The sequence below is a fragment of the Clytia hemisphaerica genome, unplaced genomic scaffold (genome assembly GCF_902728285.1).
Source record: "Clytia hemisphaerica strain Z4C2 unplaced genomic scaffold, Clytia hemisphaerica genome assembly, whole genome shotgun sequence".
NCBI lineage: Eukaryota > Metazoa > Cnidaria > Hydrozoa > Leptothecata > Clytiidae > Clytia > Clytia hemisphaerica.
The window spans coordinates 322,877-344,336 of record NW_027104093.1 but is presented as its reverse complement, the minus strand read 5'-3'; the positions used below and the strand labels follow the sequence as shown (position 1 = coordinate 344,336).

Genomic DNA, 21,460 nt, shown 5'->3' with positions numbered 1-21,460 from the left:
TTGACATCACTATCAACCAATCACATCTCTTTATTCAGGTCTCCTCAGATGACGAAGACGACGAAGTGATTTGGAAAGACAATGACGCTTATCTTCCAGTTAATGACGAATATGAAAGCATCGCTAAAAAGATGTCGGACAGCCCTTACGCGACCGTCCCATTTCTACCTAAGGGGCATCGTGGTCGTATAGTTAGCGACTACGAAAAATACAACACGCTACCATTGACGCGGGCCCACAGCGATAGTCAGGAGCCTGGTGCCACCCCTGGGTACCGGAACTCCATGCATGTAGCTCTAGGGAGGGATCAAGACGCTGTATCGTTGTCTAGCAAGAGTAAGGACTCCTCCGGATCTCTACCCGAGCTACCGACACGGGAGAAGACGTCTAGTATGAGTAGCGGTGGTGGCGAAACGAAGAGTATTTGGTATATCGGTGATAAGAAGGGCGGTAAAAAGAAGAAAAAGAATCCGGCGCCCATCGCCCGCCCTGAGGTAAGAGCCTAAAGAAATTTAGATTACTTTAAGGGCAGAAAGTTTCGCGGGCAGAAAGTTTCGCGAAGTCAAAAAGTCGCGAAATTTAGCGAGTTTAAGTTTCGCGAATTAAGATTTTAGCCGAAATTTCACAGATAGAACTTTCGCGAATCCATATAAAATTTACCTTTTTTGGTAACAAAAACTGATGCAAACACGCAAAAATTTAGCAGACAGTGTAAAACTGAGTAGGAAAGTTTATTTTTTGCCAAAAAAAACTTTGAAAAAAGGTTTATCAGGTTTACTTTCTTACCTAGCAGAAAGTTTCTGCCCACGAAAGTTTCTGCTGTTAAAGTATCACACATGAAAATAATTAAAGAAGCATTCTTTTGGAAAGAGCTCTCAATGGCAGGTTATACATTGTAAAATGGATCATCCGCTTATGTCTTCAAAGTTTAGAACGCAGAGATTGAATCACTGAATCGACATGTACAATCATGGTCAAAATCTATTGAGAATTAAGCTTATTTCCTCGTTTTTCGAATTTGGAGTTCGGGCGAGAAAGTCGATTTTGGATCTCTTAAATTTATTTGGATATTTCAATTTGGCACGGGTTTAAAGTCTTCCAGGCTATATTCTGAGACTCATTGGGCCGTATTTGAACTTTAAGATACTCAAATCCTAAGGTCCTAAGTCTTAAGACTCTACCTTTCCAACCTACCTCAGAGCACTTACAAATCGTTTGTGGTTTTGAGAATTCGTGGGAATTTCCCTTTTTTCTAAGATATTACGACCATGATTGTAGAAATGTATTATCGCTACAATCAAAGTCAAGATATTAGGCACAAGAGGGAAATTCCCTCAAAATTATAAACCCACAAGTGATTTTCAAGTGTTTTTACTTGCGGTTGGAAAGTATAGTGATAACGTTAAAATACCCAAAGTCGTATATACAATTTGATGATGATCGTGTAGCTAGTAAATTTAACTTTACGTCCTTTGTTTCTATCAATATTTGTAGTAAAAAATGTTGTTAAAAAGTTTGAAAATCACATAATTTTGATTACTTTAGTCTGAGCACGGAGTGTCTTTTGTCTTTTGTCTAATCTAACTCCTTTTAAATTTAAATTTTCTTTTGTTTAAATTTCGTCATTTTTTTACCCTTGATCCTTCTCTTAATTGCTAAGCATCAAGCAAGGAGGCATCAAGTACCATTTTGGAAATCTTTGGTATGACCCGGCTGGGGGTTGAACTCAAAACCTTGCGAACCGTAGTCGGATGCTCTACCACTGAACTATGGTCGCTTGCCAAATTTTAAATGGCTTATTACATATATCCCACTAATTGCATTTCGTTTCCCAGGATGATGAAAACGATGATATATCTGATCTCCGTCAAAAGTTGGAGGACGCCCTCATCACATCGCCCACAAGCGCCACAGCTCCACCCACCACGAGTTCAAAGAATAAGAAGAACCAACAACAAGGTGTTAAAAGTCCTGGTAAAGACGGCCAACGGAAATCGCGATCGGAAAGTAACCAATCAACGTCGTCGCTTGACCCGCGGAATATGAGTTTCATGAAGAAAATCATGAACAAGGTTAGTAGATTCTAGCCGGCACACAACATTGTTTAAAAACGTTCATTTAATGTTATATGGACGTTGTGAACATTCGATCAACTAGTAGAGGCCACTATGTCTTCCCGTTTGCAGCAGCAAAAGGATTTTATGATTGAATATTGTTCCTTGAATGAAGAAGATCAAAATTTGAGAGGTGGGGCCGGGTGTGACCACCCGTTGTCATGGAAAGTGACGTAATTGGTTACTATGGCAACCAAAATAGAAAGTCGTCAAAATTGAAAGATTTTTGTTCCATTCGAAAGAGCATGAAAAACTGATAAAGAAAAAGGTCACAACCTATTATCTGAAAATGAATATATCAGGAGATATTAAGGAAATAAGGGTAATTCCATCTCAAATCATCCAATATTTTTGAAAAATGTAACCCTTATATCTCAGATTTCTTTGAAATTTTTACCAGTGAAAGTTATCAATGAGAAATGAAAATCCTGAAAATTTCAGCCTCGTAGCTTTTTTAGTTCCCAAGATATCGCCATTTGAAAATTTGCCCCTTTTTGCCTTGCGGTCCCAAAATCCGCCATTTTGAATTTACGTTTTCTTTAATATTTCCTGAATGAAGAATGCTACAGGGCTGAAATTTTGGATTTAGGGTAATTTTGAGGTGAGGAATTCAAAAAAAGCACTTAAAACCATTAAAAATAAAGTCTTGACATGCTATAGATCTGTTTTAATTCTCCCCCCTTGGTAGCCCATGTGACCAAAAAAGGGGCGTGGCCGAACTTTTTTTGGAAATTTTTTTTTTTCATCTGAATTTAGAGTACTTGAACTGCAATTTGACCAAAAGATTAAGAATGTTCTCTTTTAGATCAGTCATAATCAAAGATCAAAAACAGGGTATTTTATAAAGGTTTAAATGGGGAAAACTAGCAAATTTTTCTTACACATAACGATACAATTTACAATGAAGTATTGAAAATACTAGGACTCAAAGAAAAATCTAAACCTTGTTAACAAAACAATCATATGAAAAGATAATATTAGCATGATCTTTCTCTGAAATTTCATACATTCTTCCAGTTGTTGTTGCTGGTGTCTCAATACAAGCTAGAATCCATTGTATTGGTACTAGACACTTATCTTGTTTAGTAGGCCAGTAAAAGTTCTTACGAGGTCCATGAGGGTGTAAAAATTCAATCAATACATCTTGCTTATTCATGTCAATTTCTGTAATCATTCCTACCCACCAAAAGTCTCCATAAACACATGCAACATAGCTAAAGTTTTTCAAGGACGCAATATCAATCTGCTCAAATACCTTTAATCTAAAATCAAAAAGAATGGAGTTGTTATCCTCACTTGTCAACTTGTGAGTGATTTTCGACTTGGATTGAGGTACAAAATGATGGCTTTTTCTTGTTCCTGGAACAGTATCACCAGCATCAAAACGTTTTTTCAATTCTTCTCTAACTACCTTCATTTCCTCTTGGCTTATTCCAACAAAATGTATGTCCTTTAATTCGGTTACACACAAATCTAGCATTGCTTCATAATCTAGTATTTGGTTTTTCAGTGGTCTTTGCAAGCTCCTTTTTGCTACATGTCTCTTAACGAAACCTCCTATACCGTCACATGGAGACTTTCCATGACTGGTGGCAAAGAAGATCCACTCTGCATCAATTCCAAAATCCTCTTGATGGTGGCAGAGATTCATAAAATTTTTATAATTCTTATACTGGCCTGCACATCCATCTGAGAAATAATAAAGCTTGCTAATTCGAGGAAGGTTTTCTTTCAAATATTCTACAACCAATGTTTGAACTTTATAAACAAAATTAGTGTCGTGGGTGTTATCATTGGAAATGAAACAGAATGATTTGTGTTTGAGTGTTCCTTCACTCTGATAATAGACAACAACTGGATGTAAAGTACAGTATTCCTTGCTCCAGTGGTAGCTCTGAATTTCGTCTTGTATTAAAAATTGATAGTTCTCTGCGAAATCACCAAGAACAATAGCTTCGTTTGGCAAAAGAGACTCTTTCTTTGCTTTAAGAAATTTGGCTTGACATTTAGTGACGAATGAGTGTTTAGTAAGCTCATCTATGTCTTTACACAAAGTATCAACATAGTCATTACAATTGGTTGTAATTGTCTGTAAACTTGCTCTATCAGTTGTATCCCACTGCATATAATGAAACTCTTCCTCTTCATCAAAATCTTTGAGTTTTTCTTTCACAAAAACTTTCAAAGCTTCAACTCCAGGACAATTTTCACAACGGTGCATCATGCATATTCTATTGGTAGAGTCACAAACAACTTTATTGACTAAATCTTTGTAAGTTATATCCCACTGAATTGCGTCAACAAGCAAAACAGCATTTTGATGTATGGAACATACACAAACTGAATGAGTCCCAGACTTTCCAGCAATTATGCAAGACTTAGGTCTCAATGCACAAAATTTAGAAAAGCCTACCTTGATGTCAGGGTTTTGCATCTTGAATGCTGCATAAAGTTCACGCAAGTTACATAAGACAAGACGTTTTTGTTCATGTACATTTTTTCGTATGCTTACGCAGTCTTTTTTACCTGGCATTTGTCTACTATTCTCGTCACTTTTATAAAAATTCTCGATGTCAATAATATGCTCCTGAGGTATTGTTTTCCCTTTTTTAGGTAATGGTGTGGCAAGTATACCAGAATCCCTTTTTAAATCCCTTGCTTTTCGTACTAGATATTCAGAAACATCAAAGTATTTCGAACAATACTCTCTGGACCAGCTATCAGGCGCAAGTGTTAGTAATTGTACCTTTTCAGGGTATGAACTGATAAGTAACTTTTCTTTGATAGCAGTGCACAGTTTATCAAATTCGTCTGCCTTCTTATCAATTGTCTCCCTTTTATCATTATTTGAAGGTTCACTGTCCTTTAATTCTTCCATTGGGAAGTTGTAAACAGTGGATATTGACTCTTCAAATTTACTCATTACAGTTTTAAGTTTTTCTTTTGCTCTATTCACTCTCGAATGTGGCGGAAGAGAATGAAGATTTACTGGAGATACTCCGACTGATTCAAAGCTCGAATTTAACCTTTTCCTTGGTGATTCTTCATACTCAACATGTTCATCCTCAGTTTCATTTTGACTTTCCCCTTCAGTTTCTGTTTCTGTATCCATTTTTTCAGGCTCTACATTAGCTCGTGAAATGATTTCCTGATACTGTTTAATACACTGCCGACAAAGCTTTTGTCCTGGAACAACAAGATACCCTTTCTCTTTCAGTTTAGTTGCCTCAATTAAAGAAATTGTCTTTTGTCCTTTTGCCTTATGACTCTTTGGCGTATCCAACCCAATGCATTTAACTTGATTCCTTTCAAAAACACGTCCAAATTGCTCAAAATGACGGTTGCAAATTGTAGAAATATCATCTTTAGAATCATGTAAGTTGGATCTCCAAATTAAAATCGCTTTTTCGTCAGAAAAGTCAGTCAATGTACGTAGGGTAGTTGTCCTGGTGTTATTTAATTGGTTACAAGCCTGATTGAGAATTTCTCCAAAACTGCAGTTATTTTCTTCACTCATTTTTTCAAACACTTTATCTTCCATTCATATTATTATTAAAACTGATATCCACATTTTTCTAGGCTACTTAAATACTGTCTTAATATTCTCAAGGTGAGGATATAAAAGATGTAACCATGCTAACCTTGTGCTTTTCTTATGAAGTTAGTGTGAAAGCATGAGGTACTCTCAAAATAAAGACATGTATTTAATGTATCCATTCTGCAAATGAGGTCACCATGAGGCATTCTGAAAGTGATGAAAATGGGATTTCTCCCCAGAAAATATATTAACAAATAAATTATTCTTCATGATATACTTACTATGAGTAAAGAGGGTCAAAGGTTGAAGCAAAGTGTAGGTCAAAGCAAATAAAATAAATAAGTTTGAAAACAACATTTCAAATCAAATGAAGAAAAAAATCTTTGAATGAACCCCAAAGAACAGTTTACAGGCCAAGTGTGTGATTTCTTGGTGACAATTTGCTAGTTTTCCCCATTTTAAACCTTTAAAAAATACCCTGCATTTGATCTTTGATTATGACTGATCTAAAAGAGAACATTCTTAGTTTTTTGGTCAAATTGCAGTTCAAGTACTCTAAATTCGATTGAAAAAAAAATTTTCCCAAAAAAAGTTTGGCCACGCCCCTTTTTTGGTCACATGGTCTACCAAGGGGGGAGAATTAAAACAGATCTATAGCATGTCAAGACTTTATTTTTAATGGTTTTAAGTGCTTTTTTTGAATTCCTCACCTCAAAATTACCCTAAATCCAAAATTTCAGCCCTGTAGCATTCTTCATTCAGGAAATATTAAAGAAAACGTAAATTCAAAATGGCGGATTTTGGGACCGCAAGGCAAAAAGGGGCAAAATTTCAAATGGCGATATCTTGGGAACTAAAAAAGCTATGAGGCTGAAATTTTCAGGATTTTCATTTCTCATTCATAACTTTCCCTGGTAAAAATTTCAAAGAAATCTGAGATGTAAGGGTTACATGCCCTGGATGACTTGAGATGGAATTACCCATAAGGCAAATGACGTCATAAAACGATGACGTCATCGAAAAATAAAAATTTGCCAAATTCGAAATATTTTGGCTTTTTGGAAAGAATACCTTCCAATGAACATAGTGGCCCCTACTAAACGTTACAACAATGTTTTGTGCCAGCTCCGCATATTGTTCAAACGTCTTAGGTGGACTTCAATCTCCACGAAGTATATACAGTGGACTCTCCCTTATTCGAACTTCTATTAATCGGATATTTCTATAAATCGAGCTAATTCTCAGTCCCCTTCAAAGAGAAATCTTCTTAAAACACTCTCTATAATTCGAATCTCTTTTTAATTTGAACAAATAAGATTCCCCGTTGGAGTCAGCTGTAAAGAGGCTTTTCCGTCACACAGTAGAGTCACCCCAGTTCGAGCGCGTATGGGGTAATGCAGATTGGTTCGAGATGGAAATTTTTGGTTTGGTTATAAGGCTTGCCTAACTGAAGGGACGTTCGAGTAAAGGGTACATTCGAGTTATAGAGGAGCGAGTTATGGAGGTTCCACTGTATTACTGTGGTAGCAATCGATAACGTCTGTCTGAAAAAATGCCAAAGTAATTTTAAGAAAACCATTAAAAAGAAAAACATTCGAACTCGTTCGATTGTGACATAATTGAAGGGACGGGCAAACTTGATCGAGTTACAGAGTTTCGAGTTAAAGACTATAGAATTTCCACTGTAAATCTATATTTTTTTTCAGGTGTCACCGAACCCATCTCCAGTCAACAGTGACGTCGAACTGGACACCACTATTGACACTCCGACCACACCCAAAAAGAGGTCTGGTCTAAGTATCAGGTATGTCCATTTTCTTAATACACGTTTATTTTTATAAGACGGTGTTTTTTAATATCATGGATATTTTTTACTTTTTGGGTATTAACATTCATCCAGATTCAGCGCTGGCCGTCTCTTAATTAAGGAGTTTAACGTGTAAAGAATTAGCTCTGGCAGAGACTTGTGGATATTTGTGAATTTGGAGCTTTCGGGTCGCCTTCAACTATACGATACCAAAATCGTCGATTCTACCCCCTTCGCTGGACTTCGCTGGGTTTAATCTTTTGCAATAGAATGTCCCACGAGGGTTAGAACCATTGGGAACCAGCTCAGCCCTGCATGGTGCCCAGAATAACCTTAACTAAGGCTCCAGTAAAGTGCTGTAAGTTTAACGCGCAAACCCAGGCGGCTCATGAGGCCTAAAACCCCGTTCGCCAACCGGTCCACCTACTCTATATATATCTTTCTATGTACCAGGAAACGAAGACAATCGCCTTCCCATCACAACAACCAACAGAATTCAAGTCAACCTGTCATTACTGTCGATGATTCATTGACCAAAGAACGATCCAATACTCTACCTACTGATAGTCCCAGTAAGTTTCTCCCTTGTTTGTTAATACCGAGTTTTTGTATCGGAGGATATCGAGGGCGACGGTAAGTGAAATGATACAAAACAAAGTCGATAGTTGATGCTCTATATCGCCTTTGCTCACCTAAAAAGACGACGTTATTTCGGTGTTTTTACCGTCGTCGAGCAAAGTGGACGGTGATTTTGGAGACATGTTAACTTTGCTTTATACTGCCTCCTCGATTTAGCTCGACTCGAATACATAAACTCGCTAATGTTTGGAATATAGTGTACGATTCCTGATATTCATGAAGTACAATTGACTCTCTGTAATTCGACCTTCAATGAAGAAGAATGAAGAATGGTCCATCCTAATCACGAGGAACTGGCCTAAAAATATATAATAAATATAATCCTAGGAAATCACTACGCTAAGGACATTAAAAAGTCACTAAATTAAATTCAGATGTGAAAACATTAAGAAGAAAAATCTAGCATTTTGAAATATACTACACATTTATCAATTTTCTCCAATTACCACGATCATTAATCAAATCAAACCAAATAGATTTCTCAATATCAAACCACTTCAAGGCTTTATAAACACTTCTACCATAAGTGAACTCAGGCGAACCAACCAAACGAGCATTACATACCCAACATGATAATAACTTTCTCGGTAATCTATCAAACGACATACGCGATACATGACCCAACCAGGATAATTGACGATTGAAGATATAAAATTCAATTGGTTGGATATTCAGCCTTGTCAACAACGATTCCGTACTTATTCGGTACAGAAAGACATGGGAACGATTTAAACGACACATTGAACGCATACATGCATGGTGAAAGTTACGCAGAAGACGAAGTAGGTGCTCAGTGAGGGACCACGACTCAGCGCCATAAAGCAATATCGGTAGAATGAGACATATGTAAACTACACTTTTAGCCTCATCAGAAATGACACGAGAGGAAAATATTGACGTTCGTAGGGCTCCGAAAGCATTGCTAGCCTTTTTGATACGATTGGTAATATCAACATAATCCTTACAGTCCCTTGATATAAAGCAACCAAGGTAGCAAAACTTGTCAACGATGGGGAAGTAAGTGTGCGCACAGAGCTTTATGGGCGAGAGATCGATTCCGTCATAAGATTCAGGATCAGAATACGATTTCGGTGGTTTCGAAACAAAAGGATTTCCGTCTTTGAGGGTTTATCCGGAGTACGAATATCACCAACATGAACTCCCATCCCAAATTTCAAGAAGTGAGTGATCAACAGCGGAGAGTAAGTTTCTGTATCCGATCTACTTTCAAAAAGCACAGCAGTATCGTCTGCATATTCAGAGTCGTCTACGGAAAAATCAGATCCTTTGGTGTTGTATCTCCGTCCTGTTAGCGTGAAATCTTCCTTGGTGCGGTACATGCATAGCGGTCGATCGTGCATTTTCCGCCATGTTTGCATTATTGCGGCAATGTAGATGACAAATAACACGGGCCCGAGGATGTCACCTTGTTTAACTTCGATTGTGCAGGGCATAGTGTTATCAGCCGAATCAACTTGAAAATTTACGTTGAAATTTACGTGTAGAACTTTCAAAATAGAAATAAGTTTGTCTGACAAGCCGAACTTTTGTAGGACTTGCCAAAGCAATGATCTGGGCACCCTGTCAAATGCCTTGACAAGGTCAAGAAAGAGTACCCATGTTTCTAAATTGTGTTCTCTGCGTTTTTTAAGAGCAAGTTTGATCGCGAATACAGCATCCATGCAACCTCTACCTTGACGGAAATCACATTGTGCCTCATGATCAAGATTTTCAACGAAAGGTTGGAGTCTGTTGTGTATTATGATAGCCAGAACTTTGTATGCTGTCTCCAGAAGCATGATTCCCCGATAGTTGCCTGGCTTCGATAGGTCACCCTTTTTCGGTAAGATGACAAGTTTTCCGAGATCCCATTGGGAGGGGTAAGTTTCATTTTCCCAGATATCAACAATAATCTTGACAAAATAATTGAAGCAAAGTTCGTCTTCCGTCAACGATTTGAACATGGGAGCAGTTAAGCCAGATGCCCCTGGTACTTTATTTTTCAATACTGCCTTTCTGATTTCTTCAACGCTTGGAGTATGACTGAAATCGTCATTCAAGATGCGCGGTGTTATGGACGATAGGACCGAAGGGTCATAAACTTCTTCACGACTAAAATATCAGCTGAAAAATGGCATAAATTATCCTCTGTAATACGAATCTCTCTCCAATTCGACCTTCATGGGACTAAAAATTGTCTTCGAGTTGGAGAGAGATTCGTATTACAAAGGATAATTTATGCCATTTTTCAGCTGATATTTTAGTTTGAATTACAGAAAGATTCGAAAAATAGAGGCACGAATTAGAGATAGATGACTGTAGTGATGTTTGCTGCTGAAACACCCCAGGTTTTTGCAGGTAGTGGAAAATTGAAGAAATTAGGGAAAAAATGTTTAGAAATTTTCCACTAATGGCAAAAACCGAACTATTTCCGTAGAAAACATTACGTGATGAACACCAAGAATAAGTGACTTGGATAAGAGCGAGGACTGCCCTTCTCTCTGTTGAAGTCTTCAAAAACGGTGCCTTTTTTCTGTAGTTGACATAAACTTAATACAGTTGACACTCTTTCCAATCCGATTTGCACGGGTAATTGTATTTTCAGACTGTGTTCACACGTGACGGTTCCGTTTCGCTCCGAAACGGAATGAAGCCATTCTATTGGTTAGAAGTGACGTAACACTTGAATGTAACCAATAGAATGGCTTCATTTCGTTTCGGAGCGAAACGGAACCGTCGCGTGCGAACATGGCTAAGAATGGTTTTGAATTCATGATATGCACCATTGCAATGTCTTCCGTTCCACTCAATAGCAAATTGGTTGAAAGTGACGTATTGACTGCTTTTACGTCACTTACAACCAATGAGCTATTGGTTCCGTGATGTAATTTCAGAAGACATTGCAGTGGCGCATGTCATGAATTATCATGAGCATATTTTGTAGTGCGTCGTTTATGAGAATTTCTTTTTGATGGTGACTTTCAATGGAGCGTATCGAATAGAAGAACGTCGAATTAGAGAGAGCTTCAACTGTAAATATCATGTTGTCTTTCAGGGTATTGCTAATATCATGATAGCGATAAGTAATAGTTATCGGACAGTTGTGAGTACAATACAAGAAATATTTTACGAGTTCTGAGATTTTTTCGTACAATATTTTCAGAGCCTTTTGGCGAGGAAAATATAAGGAAAATCCGGAACGAGTGAAATATTTCCATATTGTACGAGCAAATGTCTGATAACTGGTTTATTGGTGACCCAAAAAATGCACTTTTTGTGTCGGAAAAAAGCGCAGGGCACTTTTGTTTGTAGCAAAGTGACGTTAGATTGCTGCTACCGCTACAATCCAACAACATCTTTTCGTCAATTTATATTTTGTACATGTAAAATACAAGATACTTTGTACTCCTTTTAACCAATCAGATTGTAGATAATTTTTGGATCACCAATAATGATATCTTTGCTGTTAGAGTAGTTTTTACCTATGTTTGACTTTCCTCTTCTGCCATATTTGACTCGCTCACCTCCCTTTCATATCCAGGAACGACTCGATCATCTAAGTTTGGTTCTTTGGACAATCGAGGCAAAAGTAAATCATCCATATTCAAGCGAACTAGTGAGCTCTCACCTTCGGAGAATGAGTGGGGAAGTCACACAATGGACAGACGTCAATCGAAGAAAAAGAAGTTAACAAAATCTAAGGTTTGTAGGCTAGTTTGAAGGGAATAGGCACAGGTTTCTGTAAAGCCCGAGACGCTAGATGTCGTTCTTTAAGCAAAAAAAATGAATATCGCAAAAAATATCGTTGCTGTTGTTTTCCAAAACCCGAGAAGCTTCTTATTGGTCAAACGCTGAAATTCTATTATAATGTCACTTGACCTAGGTAGGATTTCCTACCTAACATCGGCACAATTTTCAGTCAAAGCACGACATCTAGCTCTTTGGGGTTTATAAATCTATGGGAATAGGTGCTGCAGATGCAGCCTAAATTCTTATTTACTTCAGAACTTCTTTTAAGAACCTCTTCGATGTTAGTTTCTCATTTTCATGATAGTAGCTTATTTGTTTTTTTGGACTTTTAGTGTTTTTTATTCCAAACTGGCGACCTCACCGAATACTCCTCAGTCGATTTTACAGGACTCAGCGTTATCAAAAATTATCAAAAAAAAGCAAAGTTCACTCAGAAATTAACTCTTGTCTAATCTATCTTTTTTTTTAACTTTCATTTTTCTCACTCACAGCATTCAAAAGATGACTTGGATTTACCATTAGGCGAAACTACTATTGTAAGTTTATATCTTCGAAGTAAGAATAGGTTATACAGAACGTGGACAAAATACTGACCGGTCTGTAAAATACCAACCACGTGGGTCGCAGATTTGAAGCTTGGAAATTAGCCTCGGGTAGTCAAGACCTTTCACTGGTCTGGTAATTCCTGCGTTCCGGAAAAAGGATGTGTATTATACAGATCGGTCTGTAGGTAAACGAATTCTACGAAGTCTGTCAAAGTCTGTCGAAGTTGACCCAAAGGTTTCTTTTTTTTCGATCGGTCTGTAAAGTACCAAGTGTCACCCTGAAACCATTCTTTCGGTATCTTTTTGCTTTATATTGACAAATGAACTCAGTTTCAACCTGAACTACCTGGGTGATCACGTAATTTATTCTTTGGCCTACTATAAGAGTACTAAAGGAAACTTTGGGAATTTTGAATGATAAATAAAGTTATCAAAATGATATCAAGATTTCAAGTGAAGATACTGTATACTGTTTTCAACTCTTGACCAGGGATACTACCTAGCTTTAAATAGCCAATCTTAAAACTTTCCGGAAGACCAATGAATTTTAGGGAGTACCAGACTCGCTTTATATATACTTAAAAGTAAACACGCAGATAGATGTTCAAATATTTTTTAAGTCGCCTCTTTTATTCCGGTAAATTTCGAGAGATTACTTTTGCCTTCTGCGTGAAAATGATTCAAATCTAAATTTTCATAATCGTATTTATATTGCAAGATCCAAAATGGCATCTTCAGAATAAAATCGATATTTTATGTGGATAGCCCAGTACACTTTCGATTGATTTTGCGGGGTCCACGGCTATCCAGATCAGCTAAGAATGCTATGAAATGAACTAAATAATGGAAGGATTTAGAAGGAATTCGAACTGCAAACCCCTTCTTTAATGCGCTGACGTCATGGCCCCTTAGAATATCAAATATTAAATTGAAACACTCATTTTTTTAGGACAAAAAGAAACGATCAAATCTCGGACGTTCTTTCCGCAAAGCCAAATCCAACCTGACAAAATCGAAACACGGCGACTCCGACATGAACCTCAAAGCAAAACAATGGGAAGCTATGAAACAAAATCAAAACAAAGCCAAGAATCAGAATTCATATTTTGGAAAGAATCTAGCAGACATTATACCTCAGTGTGGCCTGTGTCCGATTTTCGTTGAGAAGGCAATCAAGCATGTGGAGACGAACGGTACGTTTTACCACTTAGAGTGAAAAGGGTCTGGACCAATGAAGTAAAAGCTCGAAGGGCTAGAAGTGAATCTTCTAACGTAGGATTTTAATCTGCTAAATCCTACCTATCCTAAGTTGCGAGGCCTTGAGCGGCCTACGTGAATTTTATATAAACTCTAGATTGAAAGTAAGATTTTTCGCTAGATTTAAAAAACTACACCACTCGTAAACAAAGAAACTGCTAAATTCAATCCGTTGCCAAAAATACGGCGTATATCCTAAGACTTCGTTTTTTCTTGCATGCGAAAGGTTGACTAAAGATTCGGGCTTTTGGCTTTAGGCTTTTACTTCATTGGTCTGAAACCCCCTTTAAAATTCATCCCAACTGTTCAACTATTGAAGAGAAAGATAGCTGATCTCTAACTATTTGGCTGGATCAAGCATCTCATATAAAATAAACCGCGTCCAGTAGAGATGACTGATCCGACATGTTGTTTTCAATTCACACCGTTAACATTGCCATTTGACATGTTCTCAATAAATATATAAATACCGTTATTCGAATGTTTTGAAATTTGAACGTTCGAAAGTTAGAATACAACAATGGACACATTCCCACGGGAAATTTATGAACAGTTAGCCTATCTAGTGTGTAAAGGAATATACGATATCTGTGAGAAAGATCCGTTCCGATGAAAAAAGTGGAGCGAAACGGTTTCGATCTGTTTTGCTTTGTAACGTCTTCTTTTTTGACGTTTCGAATTTTTACGCTCATATTTTTTTCGGAACCGTTTCGGAACGGAACGGAACGGAACCGTAACGTCTGAATATGGTCTAATAATTTTCTTTTTTACCTGTCCAGGGATGAATACTGTGGGTATTTATCGTCAAAGTGGAAATAAAAATGACATCAAGATTATCATGGACAAGTTTGATGCTGGTAAGATCATAATTTCATTCGCTGCTCCTAGCTCTCGATGATTCGCTAGTTACACCCCTGTGTTACAGACCCAGGGACACCCGCCCTGCTTAAAGATTAAGCCAAAGTTTCGTCCCCGGTGGGAAAATCCCTAACAGTCCCATTAAGAATTGATTTTCTTGATTATCATCCCCATATATATTAAATACAATGGAAAAACTGCACTGCAAAACCAACCCCCCGGACTTTTTGAGCGGGGACAATAGAATTTCCATCCCCGTTAGGATTTCGATAGAAATTTTTATCCACACTGTGGGAAAAAGTTGGCTGGGTCTGTGAGGTAGGTCTACATTTTTGACGTCAATTTAAACATTCCAAGCTCTTGCGTTAAAAAACTTGGCTTCTTTTTTCCGAAAATCATCAAAGTGCGCCAAGAAATGGAATAACAAGTCCCGGGTTTTGACGAGGTACTCGCTGATTATGCGTTTGAACGTTCTATTCCGCCAACATAACTTAACTATAATAACATTTAAGCGACCGTAGCATGAAGGTAGAGAGAGCATCCAGCTACGGTGCGCAAGGTTGTGGGTTCGATCCCCAGCCGGGTCATACCAAAGATTCCCAAAATGGTACCTGATGCCTCTCTGCTTGGTGCTCAGCAACTAAAGAGACGGATCAAGGGTAAGTGTAGAAATCCAGGGAAAGGACCGGCGCCCTCCCCTACCTTCGGGTAGACAGCTAGAGAAAAGGGAACCTTTCGGGTCGCCCTTAACTGCGGTCGCAAAGAAAAAAAAAGAAAATAACTTTAACTTTAACAAGCATGAAAAATCCTTTTCTAGATAACAACATCAACTTACACGAGCTCGGCATCTCCGTCCACGCCGTGACAGGCGCCTTGAAGAACTTTTTCAACTTGTTACCAGAGCCTTTGGTTCCGTACGAGTTCGGTAAAAAGATCAACACTATTATGAGTGAGTCATGTTTTTTTATTTTGTTTTCTTTATTTAACATAATCACGTGGTTCATGACGTCATTTGTTTACTCACGTGACTAACCGCCCGATTTTTTGGAAGCAAAAAGACCATAACTTTAGCTGGAGGCAAGCAGATTTTTTGTTTTGACGAAGTCTCTGGTAGGACTTTTGAAAATAAATTTTAAAATCATTGCCATGAAATCATATTGAAATCGTCCGCCCACATCAGTCCGCCCGTACAAAATTAAAACATTGAAACCCGTCTATACATCCAACTTTCTCAAATTCGAATCTCTTTTATTTTATATTTTGGATTACTAGGCTATCCATGTAAAGAATATCGAATCGATATATCTATAAACCAGTGTTGAAAGCTATTTTGGTCAAGGAAAAGCGACGAATTTGAAATCTTGGCCGGGGAAAAGTGACGAGAATGCTTCTAAAGCAACAACATTTTTCACCGTCTAATTAAAAAACCCCTACTTTTTTCCCCCGATAAAGTATTCTTTATTTGCTAAGCGGTTAAAGAGGAAAAAACTTTATACCGCTCTCTTAAAAGAACGGTGTCGATATTAGATGAGGGATGTCGGCATTAGATGAGGGATGTCGGCATTAGATGAGGGATGTCGGCATTAGGGAGGGATGTCGACATTAGACCCAATGCTAATTATATTTATTTGCTTTTCCCATGCAGGTATAATGGACGCGGAGGAACGATTAACTAAACTTGGTGATATGATCAATCAAATGCCTCCTGTCAACCATGAAGTCTTTTTGAAAACAATGTGTCATCTGCATAGGTGAGTAAAAAAGACGAACAACGCTTACTCTTAGGTTTCAAATAGACGGGGGGGGGGGGAGTTGAAAAATCTTCGAGATTTAATAAACGGCGGGTGACCTAATTGCAGGGGGCGTTGGAAATTGTACTTCTGAAAACCCAAGAATAAGGTAAATATAGGCTAAAATCAGGCTATTTAGAGAAAAATAAGGGGCCTTCTCTTTGAGAGCTGAAAACATTCTTAAAAATTAATAAACGGGGGGGGGGGTTGGAAAATTTTTGTTTATTTGGAACCTCTTCAAAATATTACTATGTAATGGTAATTGATTCCCAGATGAGTTCATAACAATTTTACTCTATGTTAAAAGTTACACTTGAACACTCAAGGGATATAAACACCTTGGTAATGGTGTTTCAAAACGAAGCAGTCGTATTAGAAAAACTGAAAATAATTTAGGAAAAGACCTAAAAATTCATTAGCAATTTTAGAAAGATTTTGAAGTCTTCTTAAAACCATCTAGTTCGCATGGTCTTCTCAACGAGGTACTAATGCAAATAAATGGATAGAAATAGAAATAGTACGCACGCAAAGATTCCGAAGTTTTTGCCACCATTTCCCCCTTGTACGCGTAGTACAAATTGTACTTAGCTCGAGGCTAATCAATATCAAGTATTGATTACAATCCTATCTATAAAGTTGATACGAGATCAACTGGATTCACAAACTTGCTAAGTCGGGCTGATAATGTCGTTCTTCGTTTACGGTCACCGTGTCATTGCGAGTTGAAGGACTGCCCTGGGACTTCCCTTCACTCGCCAGATGAAATCTCTCCATCTCTTCATTTCGTTTCTTTGTGATTTCATACTTTTCTTTTACATTCTTCGTTATCAACATATAACCCCCCAATAAATACACATATTTATTTCTGGTGCAAATTGGTATTTGGCGGCTGATCATGTTAAGCCAGCGAGATGAGCCGAGATGGTACCATCTTGGAACAGCGTGGCATTTATGCCACTGAGACTTTGCTCATGCGCACTGCACTGCCAGAATCCTAAAAGAAACTTTGTTTCCCGTATCTTCGAATCGGAAAACCCCGCCTCTCTGATCTTCATTCGTTTCGTCCTTGTGAAATCTTCGGTCATACTGACTTTGTAGCTAGGTGCATTGATCGGTATCCTGTTTAGATTATTCATAACTCGTTCCTTATGTTTTTGAAGCTAAACCCCCCCCTTCATTGCGTACGCAAGGGTATATAGATTGGCACTTATGTCTTTTCTCCATCAAGGGCAATCTATCAAAATGTCTGGGCCATTGAGTTTCAATACCGAAGGGCTAGAGACGAGATTCCGGAATGGGAAATGAAACCATTTTTTTCCCATCCAGAACGCCCGCACGTAGTTTTTACACAAACGCCAGATTGAAACTAAAACCTATCGCTAGATTTCAAAAAATGTAGTCCTCCAAAACAAAGGAACCGCGTAAGCGGTGGGAGAAAATCAAAACAAAAAGGGGAAAAGAAAATAAAGCGAAAACACAAAGAAAATATTTTCAGATAAATTTTCATTTGGAGTTCTCTTCTCTCTTTTTCTTTACAGGGTCGGTTCCTCTCGGTTTAACTCGGTTCGACTCGTCTTTTTTCTTTACAGGGTCGATTCACCTCGGTTTAACTCGGTTTAACTCGTCTTTTCCTTTTTCTTTTCTTTTCCAGGATCGGTTCACCTCGGTTAAACTCGGTTCGACTCGGTTTTTTTTTCTTTACAGGGTCGATTAACCTTGGTTTAACTCGGTTTAACTCGTCTTTTCCTTTTTCTTTTCTTTACAGGGTCGATTAACCTTGATTTAACTCGGTTCGACTCGTCTTTTTTCTTTACAGGGTCGGTTCCTCTCAGTTTAACTCGGTTCGACTCGTCTCTTTTCTTTAAAGGGTCAATTCACCTCGGTTTAACTCGGTTTGACTCGTTTTTTTTTCTTTACAGGGTATCATTATCGAGTTCATCCAACATGATGGACACTCGGAATTTACAGATCGTCCTCTACCCGACACTGATGCGTCCGGAATTCAAATCTCTTTCAAACATCTCACAGAACATGAACATGGCCTTATTCGTTCAGACTTGCATCGAACAAGCAGAAAGGTTTGACAAATTCATTTGATTTGAATGGGGCTTATTTATGCCTACTCTGTACCAGAGTGTATCTCACGTGTATCGCTTCGTAGTACACTCTGTGTTCATTGTCTGTTTGATAAAAAATTCCCGTACGGAAACCTCTGCGATGAAGTATGATTTATATAAATATCAACACTTCTCTCGTCGTCTCCCCTCTCTCACAAACACTCCATCGCAGCGGTCGGTTTGAAAAATCTCAAATCAGAAAAGACAATGACAACAGACTCTCTACGGAAATGAATTTTGAAATTAGCCGTAGATATCGGGTCTGTGTACAGGTTAATTTCGCCGATCTAACAAGGCACGTAAAAATTACCTCACGCAGGTCTAAAAATTCGATTCGCCGCCTCCAGTACATATTCACGTTTATCAATATACTACACTAGGCTTGCTAACAATTCACCGGAGATAATTTCCATCAGCCAGCCTATCAAAAACTAACCTGGGAATCCAAAGTTTTAGAAGAACAAAATTATCTCCTAAAAAGTTCTAAAATTAAAGGGCTTGGTGCAGGTAGATCAGTTTGATACAAAGAAATGTTATAAACAGTCTGTCTGTCCATGAACCCTTGTTGATAGACTTCCTGAACTTTGGAAAACCAGGCAGGCGCATTATCAACTTACCATAAAAACTCTTTTCACGAGCTCTAAAGACTTTCAAAACTACCGAAAATCACATCAAAACATCAGCCACATGCATTTATAAACTTCCAGCCAACAGACATTTTGATTATAAATGAATCTATATATTCACTTTTATTTGTTTTCCTTTTTTATGTCGAGTCAGCTTTTTCCATAAATTATGCGCGCGCATCGAAATTATCAAAATGCGCGCAAAGGTACTGCTAAGTAAATACACTTAAAAGAAACGCTTTCGACGCTTTTGACGGTTTTGACGGTTTTGACACTTTGACGCTTTCGAGGCTTTCGAGGCTTTCGAAACTTTTGAGGCTTTCGACGCTTTTGACACTTTCGACACTTTGACGCTTTTGACGCTTTTGACACTTTTGACGCTTTCGACACTTTTGACGCTTTCGACACTTTTGACGCTTTCGACACTTTTGACGCTTTCGACACTTTCGACACTTTGACGCTTTTGACACTTTCGACACTTTGACACTTTGACGCTTTTGACGCTTTTGACACTTTGACGCTTTCGACGCTTTCGACTTGAACCAAGTCTACATTATAGAAAGGGGTACCGTAAGTTGATCGAATATCGGCATACCACATCTGATTCCGTCATTCTTCTATAGAGATGGCTTATGATTAATAACTCTTTGCTTAGCGGTCAGAGAGGAATAGATCTTTTTCATCAACAAGCGATCCCGGCCCTTCCATTATTCCCATCTCCAAAGAAGGGTGATGGAATTGGAAGGATGGGATGTCGATGTTAGACCAATTTACAGTAACAGAGAGTCCAGAATTCAGTCATCAATATTTTCCATCATTAGGTTATTTGGTGTGTCCAATGTCCAAGACATGTCTGTCAAGATCACTGAAGCTCCGAGTACCAGTAGTCTGGCTAACATTTTGGATGAATCAACCACAGCCAACATTACTTCCAATAGACTGTCAAGTATCTCCATAACATCTACGCCCCAAGCACCATCGGGTGGCGAGGCGGGTAAGAATTTACCACCCTCGGAATTGAACGATAGTTATGAGCTAGTGCACGATGAGCCATCGTTTAGTGAGACGGTGCTTGCGGAATCGGGACTCGAGAGTGTGGTAAATTCGGCACGGTCAGACGGTTCCAGTTCTAAGAAAAAGGCTGATTCAGCAAAAATCGATTCAGTTCCGGTTGTTGTATCGAGCAGCACGCCGACCGCTACGGAATGGAAATCTTTCGAAACTGCAATCTAATTCTATGAATGGGAAATTCAAAGAGTCTTTGTACTGGCGGTTGGGCGGCTTTTGGTGGAAAGGAAATGAAAGGTTCGGTAGGGATTACGAAAAATTCTCGTGTTATGGTATGACGTAGTACCAGACGGATTACGTTGTTCCAAACGGATTATCGTCGAATATTGTTGTGACGTAAGGTCATTGGTTTATTTTGGCCTAAAAATTTTATGGCAAATACTATGGTCATAGATGCTGAACAACAAAATCAACATTAACGCAACGATACTGAGTGACGTTTTTACTTGTGGTGAAATTGAAACACGCAACATCTGATTGTAAAGTGTTACCCCAACTGAGTGAGTTTTACCTTGCTATTACTGAGGTTAAGCATACAAGGATAATCGCGACGACGGACAAAAAATGTACAAGGCTAGTGAAATTTCTAGAAAAATTCTCGCTAAAAAAAAAAACTCGCTAGCCTGTTAAATTTGCGTTCCTCGTCGTGATTTTACCGATTTACTTAACCTCACTATTAACTTCAAAGCTGGTATTCTGTTTCGATGGCCTTATTGGAGATGTGGTGAAAGTTCGAAAACCGTTTCGCAAACAGATGGTGTATGAACCGTAGGTGGATTCGAAATTTTTGCATTCACAAATCACTCATATTTGACTCCTGTGCTATGGAGACGGAGAATTTGGAAAATATTGTTTTTTCTTTTCGTACATCTGAACACAGATCATGTTATTTGGCTTGTTTTTGTATTTGGATGGGATCAAGCATGGTCACACTTACGAAACGTCTTTTTTTTACAAAAAAAAAAAGTCATTTTACTTGCACACAACTTTTCATTATTTTTTTTTTTTTCGAGAAAAGGAAAACAAAACTTTAAAATTATGATATTTTTTTTTTCGCGCGATTAATTTACAATTTTATTTTTCATCTATTAATTTTAGTTTATGTATTCAAAATATTTTGCTTTTTTTTTCGACTTTCCATTGTTTTTGATTTTTTTTTTGTAACATTATCATTATTAGTAAAACTCAATTAACTTAGACATAATTTTTTTTTTGCTAGCTTTAAATTATTTTTATATTGTAAAAAAAAATAAACATTAAGATTTATTACTATGGGAAAAATGGTCCCTTTCTCCAAACTTTAAGGAACCGAAAAAGACGCTTAGAAGTTTCCACCACATCAAGAAAACTG

At 38.0% G+C, this 21,460-nt stretch overlaps 1 protein-coding gene across 1 annotated transcript in view; it reads left to right on the top strand.

Annotated features, from left to right (window-relative positions):
• LOC136812847 (rho GTPase-activating protein 5-like) overlaps positions 1–21,064 on the top strand; it is a 41,085-nt gene extending 20,021 nt beyond the window's left edge. The window contains exons 11-22 of the mRNA XM_067069373.1: positions 39–494; positions 1,836–2,072; positions 7,359–7,456; positions 7,913–8,031; positions 11,640–11,800; positions 12,340–12,384; positions 13,343–13,586; positions 14,430–14,507; positions 15,326–15,457; positions 16,154–16,259; positions 18,218–18,376; positions 19,863–21,064. Of these exons, the coding sequence (XP_066925474.1) occupies positions 39–494; positions 1,836–2,072; positions 7,359–7,456; positions 7,913–8,031; positions 11,640–11,800; positions 12,340–12,384; positions 13,343–13,586; positions 14,430–14,507; positions 15,326–15,457; positions 16,154–16,259; positions 18,218–18,376; positions 19,863–20,274 (2,247 nt within the window). The 3' untranslated portion in view covers positions 20,275–21,064. The remainder of the gene's footprint in view (positions 1–38; positions 495–1,835; positions 2,073–7,358; positions 7,457–7,912; positions 8,032–11,639; positions 11,801–12,339; positions 12,385–13,342; positions 13,587–14,429; positions 14,508–15,325; positions 15,458–16,153; positions 16,260–18,217; positions 18,377–19,862) is intronic.
• Positions 21,065–21,460: the final 396 nt, after the last annotated feature.